The sequence below is a fragment of the Suillus discolor genome, assembly GCF_016758755.1.
Source record: "Suillus discolor strain FC423 chromosome Unknown F5147scaffold_84, whole genome shotgun sequence".
NCBI classification, from domain to species: Eukaryota; Fungi; Basidiomycota; class Agaricomycetes; order Boletales; family Suillaceae; genus Suillus; species Suillus discolor.
The window spans coordinates 181,232-197,610 of NW_024541331.1; the positions used below are offsets into that span (position 1 = coordinate 181,232).

Sequence of the window (16,379 nt, forward strand, 5' to 3'; positions counted from 1 at the left end):
AGCCACTAGGGCTCACCGGTGTAACGGGTAGGACTGCAAGGGGAGGCCAAACCTCTATAGCGGGAGGCTACGGCTCTGTCTATCGAGGACAGACTACGACATGCACGAGGACTACCGACTACGATCCAGGACTCCTGCCACCGCGCCAGGACCTCTGCCACTCCCGTCGTGTCCTGCCAGAGCGCCCCGCTCCACCGGAGTCTATAGCAGAAAAGAAAATCTGAAATCACGCGACCCGAGACACCCGCCTAATGATATCCAGCACCACCGCACTCAAACGTCAGGCCCTCCCAACCCTAACTATTATTATGAATGATACACCCGACCACGAAACATTTCGTCTGCGTATCTGGCAGGAAAACCTCAATAAGTCGTCTACCGCTCAACACTGTATACTAAGTGGCCCTTTTACAGCGAAAGAATACGACATTGTAACCATACAGGAACCCCACATCAACTTCCTCGGCAACACAAGAGCAACTCCGGACTGGAACGTAGTCTACCCAACGCACAAATATACACACAAGGACCGATCGCGAGCAGTCACCCTTGTCCACAAACGACTCAACACCAACAACTGGCGCCAACTACCCTTCCCCTCAGCAGACGTGGTCGTGATTCAACTCAACGGCACATTCGGCAAACTAACCATATTCAACATCTACGATGACAGCAAAATCCGCAAGGTCATTCCCCTCCTGGCCACCTATCTCGACAATGAAATCCGCAACATCCGCCCAAACCCCAACGACCACATCATCCTTATGGGGGACTTCAACGCCCACCACCACCTCTGGGAAGAGGCTCGAAACGCTCACCTCTGCACCCCGCCAGAAGCACAAGAAGCCGCACAACGCATCATCGAGCTACTAGCAGACTGGGACATGAGAATGGCTCTACCCCGCGACAGACCCACCTTGCAATCAACCAGCAGTGGCAACTGGACAAGGCCCGACAATGTCTTTTGCACAGCCCACTCCCTCGACGCATTCACCCTTTGTGACACAGCACCCAGACGACGCCCTCCCTGTACTGACCATGTCCCCATATTATGTACCCTAGACCTCGAAATACCACGCACCTCGACCACAACCCTCCGCAACTACCGAGAAGTCGACTGGGAAGAATTCCGCGGACGACTCGACCTCCACCTTGACGCAATACTCCCCCCAAAGGCCATCACCTCCGAGCAACAATTCCAAAAAGCCGCAACCGATCTCAGCAACGCCCTCAAACAAACAATAGCCGACAAAGTACCTACCTCAAAGCCCAGCCCGCACTCAAAGAGATGGTGGACAAAGGACCTGACGAAGATGTTGAAAGAGAAGAACAAGCTAAGTGGCCTATCCTACAAGATGAGAGGATTACCGGATCACCCAGTACACGAGGAACACCGCAAGCACCGCAACAAACTCACCGAGACCATCAAGAAAACCAAGGAAGAACACTGGATAGACTTCCTGGAAGAGTTAGACCAGCAAAGTATCTACACCGCTAACAAGTACATCTCATCGCCCTCAGGAGATGGCGGCAGAACAAGCGTCCCAGTCCTCAAGATCAAAAACACTAACGGTCTGCCCACAGAAGCTGTCACTAACAAAGACAAGAGCAAGGCGCTTGCCGATACATTCTTCCCTCCTCCTCCACTGTCAAGTGCAATCCCAGAAGACTACGACTACCCGACCCCAGCCATGCCCTTCAAACCCTTTACCGAAGACGAGATCAACCGCACGATAAGCAACACGAGCTCATACAAAGCCCCAGGACCCGATGGGATATGCAACATTGTCTTCAAACACGCCGCTTCAACACTCGTCCCCTACCTACTCCATCTCTTCAACGCTGTATTCACCCTCAGAACGTACTTCGACCCCTGGAGGGAGTTCACCACAGTAGTGCTTCGCAAACCAGGAAAAGCCGACTACTCTACCCCAAAAGCATATCGCCCCATCGCGCTCATCAACACTACCTGCAAACTACTAACTGCCCTAGTCGCGGAACAAGTCACTCTTATCATAGAACACTTCAACCTCCTACCCAGCACACACTTTGGAGGCCGCCCCGGACGCACAACTACTGACTCCCTCCACTTATTAGAGACAACCATCAAGAACGCGTGGCGTAAAGGTCAAGTAGCCTCTGTTTTATTTCTAGATATTGAAGGAGCATTTCCTAACGCAGTCACTAACCGCCTAGCCCACAACATGCGCAAACGAAAACTCCCCTTGGAAATTGTTGAATTTACTGAAAGAATGCTCACAGGACGACGCACGCAACTTAGATTCAACGACTCCACCTCAGACTGGATAGATATTCGCAATGGCATTGGCCAAGGGGACCCCCTCTCAATGATAGCTTATCTAATTTATAACGCTGACCTTATAGACATCGCCAACCCGAAAAACGGAGAATACGCCCTAGCTTTCGTCGACGACACCGCCTACATCACCATTGGACCAACATTTGAAGACACACACGAAACCCTCAAAGATATGATGGAAAGGCCCAACGGCGCAATCCAATGGTCAGGAGACCACAACTCCAAATTTGAAGTCAACAAGTTCGCCCTTATAGACTTCACCCGCAGCAAGAATAGAACCAGACCCCCTCTCGTCATTCAGAACACCACCATCAACCCCACTGAGCACCATCGCTTCCTCGGCCTTCTAGTGGATCAGGAGCTAACGTGGAAATTTCATATAGGCTACGCCATCGCGAAAGGTACAGAATATGTACTCCAACTACGCCGTCTCTCGAAACCCTCCAACGGGGTGTCAGCAAAGCTCATGCGACAACTATATGTAACGGTCGCCATTCCGAAGTTCACGTACGGAGCAGACGTATGGTTCAAGCCCATATACTCAGAAGGAATCAACAAGGAACAACGAGGGTCGAAAGGAGTAGCAGAGAGGCTAGCTAAGGTCCAGAGAATCGCCACGCTAAGCATCACCGGCGCTATGAGATCCACAGCTACTGACACCCTCGACGCGCACGCTAACCTCCTCCCCACAGATCTCCTCCTCCAACGCACTTGCCATAGAGCAGCGCTTCGTCTAGCATCCCTCCTGCTTCGTCACCCCCTACACAAACACCTTACTCACATCGCCAAACACCCCAACATCAAACATCATCGATCCTCCCTTCACAACCTCCTCGACACGTTCAAAATATTCCCGAAGGATGTCGAGACCCTGGACCCGATCCGCAGATCAAACGCAACAATCCCAAATGCCTACCAGACCCATACCGCCCCCAACAAGAAGCAGGCCATCAAGGAACAGAGGGAACTAGTAGATACCATCCAGATCTTCATGGACGGATCAGGACACGACGGGAAAGTAGGAGCAGCAGCGGTACTCATCAGAGAAGGACAGGAACCTCGTACCCTCAAATTCCACCTCGGTCCGGACAAGAAACATACAGTGTATGAAGCGGAAGTAGTCAGCCTAACGCTTGTGGTCAAATTGTTAGCAACGGAGCGAAACGTCCAATACCCAGCAACCATACTCATAGACAACCAAGCAGCCATTCTATCCGGTGAGAGTCACAATACGAAACCTGGCGGTTACTTAGTAGAGCACTTTCGCAGCATGACAAGACACCTAGCCAAGAACAGACGAGATCAAGAGCGCAACTTCAAGCTAACAGTAAGATGGATACCCGGACACGAAGGAGTAGTAGGAAATGAATTAGCAGATGTCGCTGCCAAGGAAGCGGCAGAAGGGCCTAACCAGAACAGCGCGCCAGAGACGCTACCCAAGTACCTTAGAGGCAAGCCACTCCCCGACAGTATATCAGCCTTGAAGCAGTGGCACGAAGACGCACTGAAGAAGAGATGGGAAAAGAAATGGAAGAAATCACCACGCTACGCAAGGGCAACCGGCATAGATCCCTCAATGCCATCCAATCGCTACATCAAGCTAGTAGCGACCCTCCCCAGACAACAAACCAGCATGTATACCCAACTCCACACCCGTCATCTCCCACTAAATTAGCACCTCCACCGCATAGGAAAGAGCAACACTCCCCACTGTCCCACATGCCCAGATACTGACGAAACTATCCATCACTTCCTATTCGACTGCCCGCAATATACCCGGGAACGCCATCAACTCACTAACGCGCTGCGAAGACAAGCGTCATCCATCCAATATATCCTCACTGCCGAGAAAGCCACCCAACCACTGATGCGTTACATCAACCAAACGAGAAGATTCAAACCCATACTCGGTGAGCTCACGAACAGTTAAAGAACACTCTTTCAACCCACTACCCTACAGACACAATTAATCAACTAAATCTCCCCTCTGCGCAACATACATCAAGAACTAATACAAAACTACCATACACCACCCAACTCCGACACAGGAGAGAAGAAGTCTCGCTGCGCGAGACACCATTCGACACTAATCATCTCCGAGACAGAAGGGAAGAAGCCCCGCTGCGCGAGACACTACCGTAGGAGTGCAGACACTATATACGCTCCACACCACATCACTCCCTCTGTACGAACTCAGCGTCGGCCTTCGCCCGACAATATGCTGACGGAGTACTTGTTTTCCATTGAGACCACGGCAGTACACACATATATATACGCTAGAATAGGCGGGAGCAAGCCCCCCGCGAACAGGGCTAAGTCCAACATAGGGTCAACGACCCCAAGAGGACAATAAACTTGATTTAAAAAAAAAAAAATCTGAAAGGCGGCAGGCTGCAGACAGCGGCGCCGGAGCTGGCTGGAGTGTAGCCTGGTAGGCGGATGAAGAGAAGCCACAACGTGCTGCACAGCCGCTACACGAAGTCCTAACCCTACACTCGGGGTAGAATTCCAATTCACCGTGCGCACTGGACACAATGCCTGGAATCAAGTGAATCACAGATCGATCGGTTACACCAACACCATTAAACCACAAGATTGGTATTACATGTATCCTGTACAGAGTAAAGCAAGGGTATGCATAGTCAACGAAGACCACTAACATATGTCACAAGGACCGTCAAACATCGTACTAGCACTTATTATCCAATGGGTCTGAATCACAATCCAAGTCCTGGTCACCTAGCGATTTCGAATCATCAATTTCATCTTCATCTATAGAATTATTTGTTTCATCATCCGAAAAATACTGGCCTTCAAATGCCATACGCAACGCCGTGCTCGGGCTGAACAACGTAAACTTCGATTTCCCTAGGTGGACCTTGACCACCGAAAACATATATCCTTTCGGTGGCGAGTCGCTTCGTGCGCGAATCTCATCAGCAATCTCTGGCCATATAGGATCCTCCCCAGGAAACTGCTCAAGCATGTGCACGGGGAGCACGTACATCTTTGGCGAATACACAGTCAGATCCACCATGAGCACGAGTTTATCGCTGAATGCAGGGAACTTCTGCTGTGCTTCACGAACGCGCGTTTCCACGTCTTTGGCCATTCCAGAGATCTGAGTAATTTCGAAGCCTGCAATGACTTGGAGACTGTTACGGATATCGGAGGAGCCCCACGGGCCTGTTTGCGATTCGATTGAGAAGCATGAGACAAGGACTGAAGGGACTCGCCAACGGTGCACCTCAGAACTTGACACCACTTCCTGTGTCCATTGCGCCAAGCAGTCCTTTGGCATTTCTCCGAGCAATAGATTGATACCAAGCAGCCTGAGCACCGACGCTTTTTGCTGATAAACTTGGATGTGCGCATCGGACACTGACACATATATAAGCATCCACATGATGGAACTAGAGATGATCAGCGTACTCCTGGACCGCTGCACCTGTATTCAAAGAAGTTCATAGGTTCTACGCTGCGATAGTCCATAGCATTGATAGTAGATGTCAGGACGATTTCGAGAGCAGCCCCCAACCCTTCGTCAGCGTATCTCTCGTTTTTCCGTAGGAGCATTGTGCATGCGAAACCAGTGTCGGAAATATTGATGCAACGACCCTGTGGTATATAAAAAATGTGGCGAGAAGGAAGAGTAACTCTATGTCACCCATGCGGCCACGGACGGGGCGATCACGACGGTAGGCGTGAAATGGGCAAATAACACCCTTCTCCAACGTTTGAATCAGGCCAGCATCGATTGCCTGGCATACACATGTTACTCCGTCATCTGCATCGCGAATAGCGGATGCAATGTACGAGTACCCCGACCACAGAACTTTCTGTCTACCCGCGAGTCCCAGCTGTGGATGAAGATCCAATTCCTCATTTGCTTGCACCAAGATCCTCGGCAAGATCTGAGTGATTGCATCCACTACTGTGCGAATCGAACCTTGGCGGATAAGCTGTTCGCGGCATGAAGGGATCTTGGCTACTGATAGTCTGGAGAAACTGGAATGAATAATTGAGACCAACAGTGTAGAGATGAAGTTGCTTGACGCTCGGATCGGAAACCATCCACAATCGAGGTTCTTCTACAGCAGCAGCATCTCTGGTAATCCGACGGATGTATCTGAGAAGGGTGAAGACAACGGGCTTCACCCCTCCGGCAGCATGTATAAAGTTCGATAAAGGAAGGGTGATTTTGTCTGGATGTTCAGATTCAGATACGCACACATAGTTTGTTAGCGCAAAAGACGCTCGGAGCTTAGAAACGAGGGCATCTGTGGTAGTTCCAGGGTCGCCTTGGAGTACCTCTCCTTTAAGGTTCCCTACTAATATCCATAACTGCGCGACGAAGTGCTGAACAGAAACAGAAGAACGGAGCAAGTGACGCCCTTCTTCCGATTTGGTGCAGATCAATGAGAGCGGACTAATGGTCAATTTTACAGCATCGGACACACTGCAAAGATCGGGGCGTGGAGGAGTAACTGAGACATCATAAGGAGGAGGGAGGCAATTTTGAGCGAAGAACCACATCCACGGGTACGTTTCGTCCCACTTCCTCACAATATACTTTGTCACGGCGTCGTCCCTGCCATCAGAAGGTGAAGAGGTGGCAAGCGTGCTGACCGTCACCAATCCCAAGAGAGCCCACTTCGCGCGTATGATGGCAGGAATAGTCTTGGGATTGATGTATTTTGGTACTTGAACTGAATTGAGCGTCGCGTGAAAGATGGGCACCAAGCAACAAAAACGGGAAGGGGAAGATCTGGTGATCGAAAGAGTCATAAACTCAACCAGCCTTGCGAGATCTGTGATAGATCCCTGTAGAGCTTTTTTCGCAGTGATCTTGAGTGCATGTTAGTGATAAAATGAATTTTGTATGATAAGAGATCCAACTTGTGTTGCCGCTGGCAGAGACTTCAGTGCTTTTGTTTCATCTGTAGTGAGCTGCAAGCTTGATCCCACTGTAGCAAATGGCATGAGGGGCGGTAGCAGTACTATATAGCGTGATCACTGATAGGCTTCAGCAGGCTGCAGGGGACAGCCTCGGGTGGAATTAATATTGGTCAATGTTTGGTGAATCGGGCTTTGCCGGGACCGTTATCAGGTCGCAGCCTGCTAATTTGCAGAGCGCATCCGCGTCGATTCCGCGAGGTCAGCGTAAATTAGATCACATTGGCACGCGGGGCGAGCGCTGCTAGCGCTGAGCACCGGTGAGCACTAGCTGTCACTCGTAGCCAAACCTTATATAAATAAAAGAATACAGTCGCTCCTTCTTTTTCAAGGGTAGGTACTATGGTTTTTTCTACTCCAATTTTTTAACGTTGAAGGTGATACCCCTACTTATGTAGGACAATACTTTTTGATCTACTTGACCCCGGATTTCCTTATGTACCGAAATCGCGAATGCCCTGATATAAGGCGTACCCCGATCAGTCCGCCGTTCCCGCCGGACGCTATGGTTATCAGGTGTCTCTGCGCTTAGTATTGAAGAATTTCTATTACGGAAAGGCTCCACCGTGACCGGAGAACAATGCTGTTGAATGTATTCTAGTGAGTCTTCAAAAAGTTTTATGCCGCTCTTAGCGCTTTAATTTTATCGAGTGTTCTCCCAAAAGCTATCATATAATTTATATTCGGCCACTCCTTAGAGAGCTGTGCATGGAAGAATGGTATTTTTCTGTGCACGTTTATGTTAAAGTCGTATGACTGCTGGATTCCCCCCCCCCCCCCCCCCCCGTGTGTCTCAAGGACCCGCAATTATGGTATCTTTACCACATACTGCATGCATCATGTAGACCTAATGTCAAGAACCGGGACCATCAAGCTTCAGATGGCATCGCAACGGCCACCTGCCACTGATTTCACTTACACTATTTCGGCAGTTACATTCCCCTTGACTCGGAGCGGGCGGTTTTTTAACCTCTGATAGCACTGCGGCCCAGCCATCCTTGAAAAGATTACGCTCTCGTCGGAGATAGAGACACAGTTGTCTGCATACTAACCTGTGTTTCAAGTCTCCAACCTTACCGCTTCGAAAGGATCACATCCGCTCGATTCATTGGCAACCTATCTGATAACTTCTGATACAGTCATTCTCTCCGAAGAGATTACATCAGGCGCGAAGTCTCCGGTCATGATTGCAATGTAACTTTCACAAGGTCGGCGTTATAATTAATTATCGCACCACAGTCATTGGATGTTACTATGTGGGTGCCGGTCCTGTATAGTATACAAGACTCTCGTTCGTCAACAAACCGACATACGTCAAAGAGTATAAGTACAAGGTACATGCAACCCAAATATTGGAGCCATTCTCTCGCCAGGCTTCAATCTTTCTGCAAGTTTTCACAATGACGATGAACAACCTGTCCACATCCACCCTCGATGGCGAAGTACGTGCTTGTGTTTTGATACCCTTCCATGTTCCGATGTTGATGTCGAATGTAGGTTCTAGCAAACATCCGCCAGTCCATCGCCGAATTTCTTCAGCGTTGCGGGTTGCAATATAAGAATGTCTCACTTGACGAGGCGTGGTACTCCGAATGCTCTCAGGAGGCCATCAAACGAGGCTATCCGATGGACGCCATACTCCCATACATGCCTGTTGGCGTGGCCATGGTATCCAACGCTTATGACCATCTCCCGGGCCGTGCAACAAAGATGTGGATGTGTTTCTTCACCATCATATGCGCCTGCATGGACGACATAATGATCAGCGGAGAAAATATAGTGCACCTGTACCGTTTCAACGAGCTGTTCGCGAACTGCCAGCCGCAGGGGCATCCGGTTTTGAATGCGTTTGACGGGCTCTTGCGGGAGGTCGCTTGCCACTATTCTGCACCGGCGTCCAATTTGATCGTCACGTCCGCGCTCGACTTCGTGTCTTCCATGTTACTTGACAATGAAACCAAAGATATGCCAGTATGGTATTTCTTTAATAAAGAGCTTCAATCTTTAACCCTTTGTGTGAACAGATCTCGCCGCAGGCTCCCTCATACCCTGAGTATGCTAGGATGCTATCAGGCGTGGACTATGCGTACGCATACTGCGTTTTCCCTTCCACACTCCCGTTTCAGGAATACGTTCAATGCATAATGGATGTAGCCATGGTGATAAACTACACAAAGTAATTACTTGCATCGATGATTTTCTGTCAACCTTTCTAACCTGCCATGATTCAGTGATATATTGTCATACTACAAAGAGGAGATCTAAGGCGATACCGCAAACTACCTGTCGCTCATGGCAGCCTCTCGTGGTCTTAACAAACAGGACGCTCTCCGGAAACTCATCGAGAAAACTGTACAACTACATCACGGTATTCTCGAATTTCTGAGACCGCGTCCTGAGGCATATGACGCCTATGTCGCATTTTTCAATGGGTATTTCAAATTCCACGCTACCTTTGGAAGGTATAAGCTGGAGGAGATCATGTAGAAGAGGTCGTCTTCTTGATGGATACCTTTCTTATGGTATTTCTTAACTTTTCCTCTATGTTGATTACATCTTAAAGTAGAGTGATAGCTATCACGTTTGTACCCTGTCTCTATGTCTATCAGGCGCCATTTGATTGCCTGTCCCTTTGGCTTTTCTTACTCCTTCCAGTTCAATCAAGCTGTTTTATGAGAACTTTTTTCAATGTACTTACCTCTAGATTAATGTATGTAAGGTTTGGTTGATAAATATGATTTTACCCGCTCGCATGTGAAGATCACGCTGGGACAACCACTTGACCCACAACGGAAGCTTGGTCTTTCGCAAGCGTGCAACTCCTCGATGAAAGTCATCAAACGCAGTGGGGTCTAAAGGGTCAATCTAGCGACCTGGCCAACGAAAGTGTAGTTCGTGTTGCTGATATTCTTCGAGGAGCTAACGAAGACCTATGCGGAGATGAAAGGCAGTGTGGCGTCCACTGCGTGCAGAAAGATCAAGTCCATCTCTTCCAAACCGCATCTTTACTCGGACGAAGTGATGCAAGTTTTTTGCAATGACTGTTCGGATGTAGCGCTCGCCCTAATCCACGCCTTTGCATTGCACAGTGGCCTGGAGGAGACGATTGAGGTATTCTTGCAAGAAATCAACACCCATGAAGCTACCATGTTGCCCAGTGAGGTTGACGAATAGGCTGTGGTTCTGATAGTACCTCAATGAATGGTCGCTGAACCTATTAAGCTTGATGTTTCAGCAGCCTTCTGACATTAACTTCGAGGTGTGCCGTGACAGGCAAGGACTATTTTGGCAAGGCTATGACCCATATTTGTGTGAAAATTGATAAAGAATCTGTGGATGAGCCTTTTTGGAATGATGAATTTTAGCCAACCCTAAGTCGTTTCATTCACGACACGTTCATGGCTTGCCGTGCCGCCTACGACCAGCTTAATGATAAGGAAACATTGGCATTGAAAGAAGATGTGATACGACTGCCAGTGCACGCATCGCTCTAAGGACAATATCCACGGACTGCCCCATCGACTTTCACGTTCGGATGACGAGATGTGCTTTGGGATGATAATCTGTCCTGGTCCCACAGTGATTCGGACGGGTGTTAGCCCATCTGTGAAGATTTTGACTGGATCGTTGATTACCTGTCGGATGAAGTAGAGCACGACAAAGCGGACAAAACAATGATGCTTTGCTTGCGCTGAGCGCGATGCGTGGACTAGGAAACTCTGCCAAGCGACATGGGCTCTACCAGACCTTCAGAAGCCTTTGTGAGGAATGGTATAGCTCATGCTGCATGCAGTTGACGTTGCAATATCTTCAGCGCAGGAATTGTGCAACAATATGTCTCCTAAAATCGAGAACCATAATTTCTTGCAAAGGTTCCATATCGATGGAGCTGATGCAGAACATATGTGCGTCTGCAGCCAAATATTTGAACGTGTTTGTCACTAGTACACACGTCCCAATTTATTCCTTTTCGGTCAATGCGAGGATCACGTTGATTAGATAAAGCACTGTACAATTCTACAAGAGGTGCACAACAAGGGTTGCAACTAATAAGCGGAAATACACTATGTACGACTCGGAAGACCCTCGCAATTTCATACTATACACGCCCGCAATTAAGTGTGAATCGTACGACCTCGAGGATGGGATATATGTATGCAGAAACCTAACCAGGTGTCTGGTACGTGTAAAGTATTATCATAACGATGCGGAACAACTCAGATGTGATCCCCTTCCCCACTACTCGCGAATATACTCTATCGCCCACGGTCCAAGCTCATCCTCAGCGATAGGAATAGTCACCCCACAAGCCGCAAAATGACGCGCAACAGACAACCTGTCGATATCATCCGCCACGCCCACAAACGGCGCATAACAGACGTGGGGAGAGACGCTGAATGCAGCTCTCCGCAGGATGCTGGAATATTCGCCGCGCTCGGCGAAGAGCTCTGTGACAACTGTCATGTATTTTTGACGGGCTTCGCGGGATTCGGGATCGCTCGGGTTGACTATGGGGCGGAGCCGAGCTACGGTTCGGCTGGCTTTCATGTCGGAGAGGACGGGACGACCGTCCGGTTCGCGGCGAATGCCCTTTGGGCAGGAACTGGGGTTGGCGGTGTAGTACGATACCCAACACTCGACAGGGTCCTCGAGACGAGGGTTGTTTAAGGGGGCAGGTAACTTTGGGAGTGACGAGGGGTGCTCCCAATCAGGAGTCCGCCAGTTGGATAACAAGTAGCGTTGGACTTCGGTCTTTTGGTCTCTGGGTGTTTTGTGCGCTTCTGAGCAGAGGGCTTTAACTTTTGTAAGGGCACTGTAGTTGCCGGGCTGGTGTGCGGCTTTAATGAGGGATTGGACTTGTTTGATGCTCTTGGCAGGCTTTGTGGGTTTATGAGTGGGTGAGGCTACAACCGTCCAACTGAGGGTTGGAGGGGCGTCGTCTGATAATGTAGCTTGAAAAGCTGAGTCGTCATCTGGCTGACCTGTTGCCAACACGGCAGCAAATGAGCGAGCTGCAACGCAGTCGGGCAACTGCGCTTGAGGGGAAGCAGGGGTTGTCATGGGGGGAGACAACTGTTGAGGATACATGGGAGTTAAAAAGTCGAGGGAGAGCTGGTGATCGATGGGAGGTTCGATAGGGCGAAGATCAGATGGTGGATCTGCAGGGGGGTCTAGCTGAAGAGACTTTACAGAAGAATGAAAGGAGACGGATTCGATAGGACTAGAGATATCGACTGCAAGGGCAGTTTGTTGTCTGAGCTTGTCCTGTAGTTGCTCTGATTCTGTACGTGTTGCGTCTAGCTGAGAACGAAGAGTAGATAGCTCTTCACGAGCTTGGTTACGCTCAAGGCGATAACGATCAATGTCATCGACGAGGACTCTATTTTCCTCTTTTTGACGGCGAATGCCCTCTGATATGCCCTTGTTAAAGAGGTCTTCGCGCGTGCGCTTCCTGTCTTGGAAGGCGATTTGAAAAGCTGGCTGATGCGAGGAATAACTTGCATCAGCGACATGCTTCATGTATGAAGAGCAAATGTCGCATCCTGAAGGGTGAACAATTCCATAGTCGTCAAGGTACTCCCAAGGGGAGAGAAGAGTGGGAACACCGCGATTGTCTCTAAGAGAAACGCGGTATGGCTCGTCATGAGATGACAAGGAAAACATGATTGGTGTGTTTGATAATGAAATGCGCACCAGGCGATGAAGAAGGGTATCTGAGATGTGGGGAGATTCATTGTGGCGCCAGGCCAGGTTGATATGCTGTCCAACACGTGTCTTGCCTCGCGTTCACTGCCAGGCGGGTTATTTACTAATGTTAGATTTAGATGCTGTAGAGAAACAAAAGTCAACAAACGATTCGAACTGGCTTGCTCATAATCCTAAATGCTCGTCAGTAGCCGTAGTAGTTAGTGGTGGTTGGTTGGTTGGTGTAGCTAATAGTCAGTAGTTAATGATTAACTTAGGCACATCATGTGTTAGTGTTAACGTAAGCAATTAGCACGTGGGTAGGCGATGATCAGGTCAAGGACCACAGCGAACTCAAGCATCTACTGCGATCACTGCGGACCGTGGTCGACAAGAAAAGCATTGACATACCACTGACATACCATTATATTCATCTCTATATCATCTAAATTCGCTTGCTATACCACCGTGACATCCAAGATGTCATTCATAGATACACTTCAAAATGCCCTTGACCGCATGTTACCAAGGAGGTCAAAGACTAACACAGTACCAGCAGCAGTTGGGATAGGAAATGGGCTTGGTATGGTCAACTACGAGGACGACGTGAGTCTCTTATTATTATTTTGTACCCAGTAGCTGCCAGAAAACGCCAGCCAACTTTGTCCTTGTACCCGCTCTATGCGCTTCGACTCGAACCATTTACGTAATACACCCAACTTCCCTCTATGCCTCTTCATGGATCAGTCTGGAACACTGGTCTTCCTCCTTTTCTTGCCCCTTTTATGGATCGTTTGGCTCGCGGTCATTGATATTTACTTACAACACTCTATCAATCATGCTGACACCTTTTCCGCCTTTTAGATGATTATAAGCAAGCCTGCCATCATATTTCACATTTCTCAGACATTCTTCAACTTTCTCGCAATGGCTTGCTTTGCAAGCGTAGCCAGTTTTCAAGCAAAGTGGGGAATAGGGCCTTGTAAGTTCATCGCTGCCACAGTTCCAAACCATACTGACTCTCCACAGCTGGTCTCTCAGGATTCGCGATCTTCGTGAGCGTCACAGGAATATTCCTATCCCTATTTCTCCTCTTCGTACCTGTCGTATACGAGAAATACGACAAACTCATTCGCCTAGCCCGTACCCTCAAAGAAGTACGCGTCGGCTTCATCCTCGTTGGCAGCGGCTGCATTTTCAGCCTCCTCATCGCGTGCGTATTCATCTTACCACCCCTAATCCTAGTCCTCACTTCAGGCTGTACAGATTCATCACCACAATCTCAGCGTGGACAGAGCCTGGTTGCAAAAACGCGGATAACGATCCTCATGCGAGCCTTGGCGACGCGTTTACGAGCGCCCTCCCTGGCTGGTGCAGCACGAAGAAAGCAGGTGCTATATTCTTTTGGTTAGCGTTTGGTACGTTTCTGTGTCACGTTCTATTCTATTCATTTATCTCACGCTGTCACTCCAGGCTTCTGGCTCGCATCCTTTGTCTTGCTTATCATTGACTGGCGCGCCGGAAACCTCACATCCCCACCCCGCGATCTCCCATTCACGCGTCCCCACTCTGACATCGAAGAAGGCGAAGAAGCAGAAGTAGAAGAAGAAGAAGAAGGCGGACACTCATACCAACCCGTCGCCACCAACACAGCGCCCACATACCCCCGCCAATCAACATACGACAACTCTAACGCCTCCGCGTCTCCATTCGCAGACTCCAACCGCCTCTCAGCCGCTCCCACCAATACCAATACAACCTACCTACCCTCAATCAACACAAATCGTTTCTCAACAGCAGACTCAAGCGCTAATCGCACATCTGCATATTCAACCGCACCCACTACTACCACCGCTCCTACTACAAGCACCAACATGGGTTACGCTACTTCTAGACCTAGTATGGACGCGTATGGCGCGTTTTCAGACCCTGCACCGAGTGGGTTCGGGGGCGTGTCGGCGTCATATGCGCCCACTGCATCAGATTCTGGGTCTGGGGCGCCGAAAGTGAGTAGGACGATGCAATATGCGGATCCGTATGCTGCTGTGCGGGCATCGCTGGCGACGAGCACAGCTACGGGTGCGCCGGCTCCGACGAAATCTAGCTACGAACCGTATACTGGGTACCGATAGTGTACCCTTTATCATGATGGTGGACCGGACTGGCGATATTTATGTAGATGGTTGATGTTTACGCGCGGATATATACCCGCAACATGCTCTTCTCGTTAGCGCTTATAATAGGCTTGATGTCGTAGGATTGTGTATTATCCATGGACCATTTGCACTGCATGTCTTTTACATAAACTTGTACTGAAACTTGGAGGGATATCGATAATCAATCATCTTTTGGTGGGAGTGATGCGTTCCGAGTTAGACTACCATTCATAATATGTGTGCATAGAGCACGTATAGAACTAGTGATTATGCTACAGCATATACTACGATACCGATTATATGTCTATGGTGAGTCGTATATCTCCAACGGTCAGTCTAAAACGGAGAGAATGAGATCATGCATCTGCCAGAAATGCGCTCTCACTAGCCCCATCCGCCTTTCCGGTCAATCACGTCTGCTCACCTTCCTCAACAACAACTGCAAAAGCCCTCTCGTTCTCTTCCATACGCCTCCTCACAAGTGCCTGATATGTCTCCCCTTCCAAGTTCGTGTCTTCGGGTGACGACCCTGAACTTGAATCAGATGGGTATCGTCCGTAGACGGGTTTGCGCCCGTATGCAAGTTCAGCGACGGTGATCTGTATATGGGATTAGTGTCGGATGTGACTGGTCGGGAGAAAAGAGGATGCGGCAAGAGGGAAAGAGAAAGACGTACTAAAATATCAGCTGTAAGCCCCTTGATAGGAGATGCACATGTTCTGAACCGGTGCATCCTATATATGAGTCCGTCGAATGCGTCGAGGCGGACGTCGGACGGGTTCTGCGAGGCAAGAGGTATTAGCATGGAAGTGACATGACAACAGCAAGGTTTTCATTATAGAAATGCGACTCGAATCGAAAAAAGCACATGGTAAAAAGCCGATAACTCACATACACATCTCCAGCACTATATGGCCAGTCCTCTCCCACATCCACGAGCGACTCCCCTTTGTTCAACAAGAGACAAGGGTCCAGCATTGCTTCGAGTGGATGATCGAATATCCTGTCGACTTCTGTGAGAGAGGGAGTGAGGGAAGTGAGGATTGGGTGAGAAGAAGACTTGGGTAGTGTGTTGGAGTTTGCATTCGAGGAGCTGTCCAAGCCCGAGAATGACGGTGACGAAGTGACGAGTGGAGGCGGCGAAGATAAAAGCACGACAACTGGCGTTACCAACAACTGCGATGCAGAGAGAAAGGGCGGGAGTGTCGTTATAAAATGTATATTTGACGATGTGGGCGGAAGAGGAAGACCGACTTCTTCAT

At 49.3% G+C, this 16,379-nt stretch overlaps 7 protein-coding genes across 7 annotated transcripts; 3 read left to right on the forward strand and 4 right to left on the reverse strand.

Moving 5' to 3' along the window:
- Nucleotides 1-4,887: 4,887 nt before the first annotated feature.
- On the reverse strand, nt 4,888-5,701 carry F5147DRAFT_720946 (uncharacterized protein). The gene is made up of 2 exons (XM_041438849.1): nt 5,557-5,701; nt 4,888-5,506 (listed from the first exon to the last, which is right to left on the reverse strand). Exons 1-2 carry the CDS (start codon nt 5,693-5,695, stop codon nt 5,010-5,012), a joined length of 636 nt encoding a protein of 211 aa, XP_041287252.1. The 5' UTR covers nt 5,696-5,701; the 3' UTR covers nt 4,888-5,009.
- A 276-nt stretch (nt 5,702-5,977) lies between these two features.
- On the reverse strand, nt 5,978-7,345 carry F5147DRAFT_422016 (uncharacterized protein). The gene is made up of 2 exons (XM_041429744.1): nt 7,220-7,345; nt 5,978-7,168 (listed from the first exon to the last, which is right to left on the reverse strand). Exons 1-2 carry the CDS (start codon nt 7,301-7,303, stop codon nt 6,203-6,205), a joined length of 1,050 nt encoding a protein of 349 aa, XP_041287253.1. The 5' UTR covers nt 7,304-7,345; the 3' UTR covers nt 5,978-6,202.
- A 1,305-nt stretch (nt 7,346-8,650) lies between these two features.
- Nucleotides 8,651-9,868, forward strand: F5147DRAFT_821158 (uncharacterized protein). The gene is made up of 4 exons (XM_041443697.1): nt 8,651-8,718; nt 8,774-9,247; nt 9,301-9,452; nt 9,508-9,868. Exons 1-4 carry the CDS (start codon nt 8,677-8,679, stop codon nt 9,539-9,541), a joined length of 702 nt encoding a protein of 233 aa, XP_041287254.1. The 5' UTR covers nt 8,651-8,676; the 3' UTR covers nt 9,542-9,868.
- F5147DRAFT_720952 (uncharacterized protein) lies at nt 9,427-9,763 on the forward strand (the record flags this gene model as incomplete). Its single annotated transcript, XM_041438850.1, has 2 exons — nt 9,427-9,452; nt 9,545-9,763. A coding segment is annotated over one exon (219 nt), but the record flags the coding sequence as incomplete, so codon positions are not given.
- A 1,387-nt stretch (nt 9,869-11,255) lies between the features above and the next one.
- F5147DRAFT_720957 (uncharacterized protein) lies at nt 11,256-13,196 on the reverse strand. Its single transcript, XM_041438851.1, has one exon. The coding sequence runs from the start codon at nt 12,938-12,940 to the stop codon at nt 11,516-11,518; it is 1,425 nt and encodes a 474-aa protein (XP_041287256.1). The 5' UTR covers nt 12,941-13,196; the 3' UTR covers nt 11,256-11,515.
- Nucleotides 13,197-13,315: 119 nt separating this feature from the next.
- Nucleotides 13,316-15,302, forward strand: F5147DRAFT_720959 (uncharacterized protein). The gene is made up of 5 exons (XM_041438852.1): nt 13,316-13,567; nt 13,826-13,943; nt 13,991-14,174; nt 14,228-14,379; nt 14,435-15,302. Exons 1-5 carry the CDS (start codon nt 13,442-13,444, stop codon nt 15,091-15,093), a joined length of 1,239 nt encoding a protein of 412 aa, XP_041287257.1. The 5' UTR covers nt 13,316-13,441; the 3' UTR covers nt 15,094-15,302.
- Nucleotides 15,286-16,379, reverse strand: F5147DRAFT_720962 (uncharacterized protein). The gene is made up of 3 exons (XM_041438853.1): nt 16,009-16,379; nt 15,794-15,898; nt 15,286-15,716 (listed from the first exon to the last, which is right to left on the reverse strand). The coding sequence occupies exons 1-3, from the start codon at nt 16,093-16,095 to the stop codon at nt 15,528-15,530; spliced, it is 381 nt and encodes a 126-aa protein (XP_041287258.1). The 5' UTR covers nt 16,096-16,379; the 3' UTR covers nt 15,286-15,527.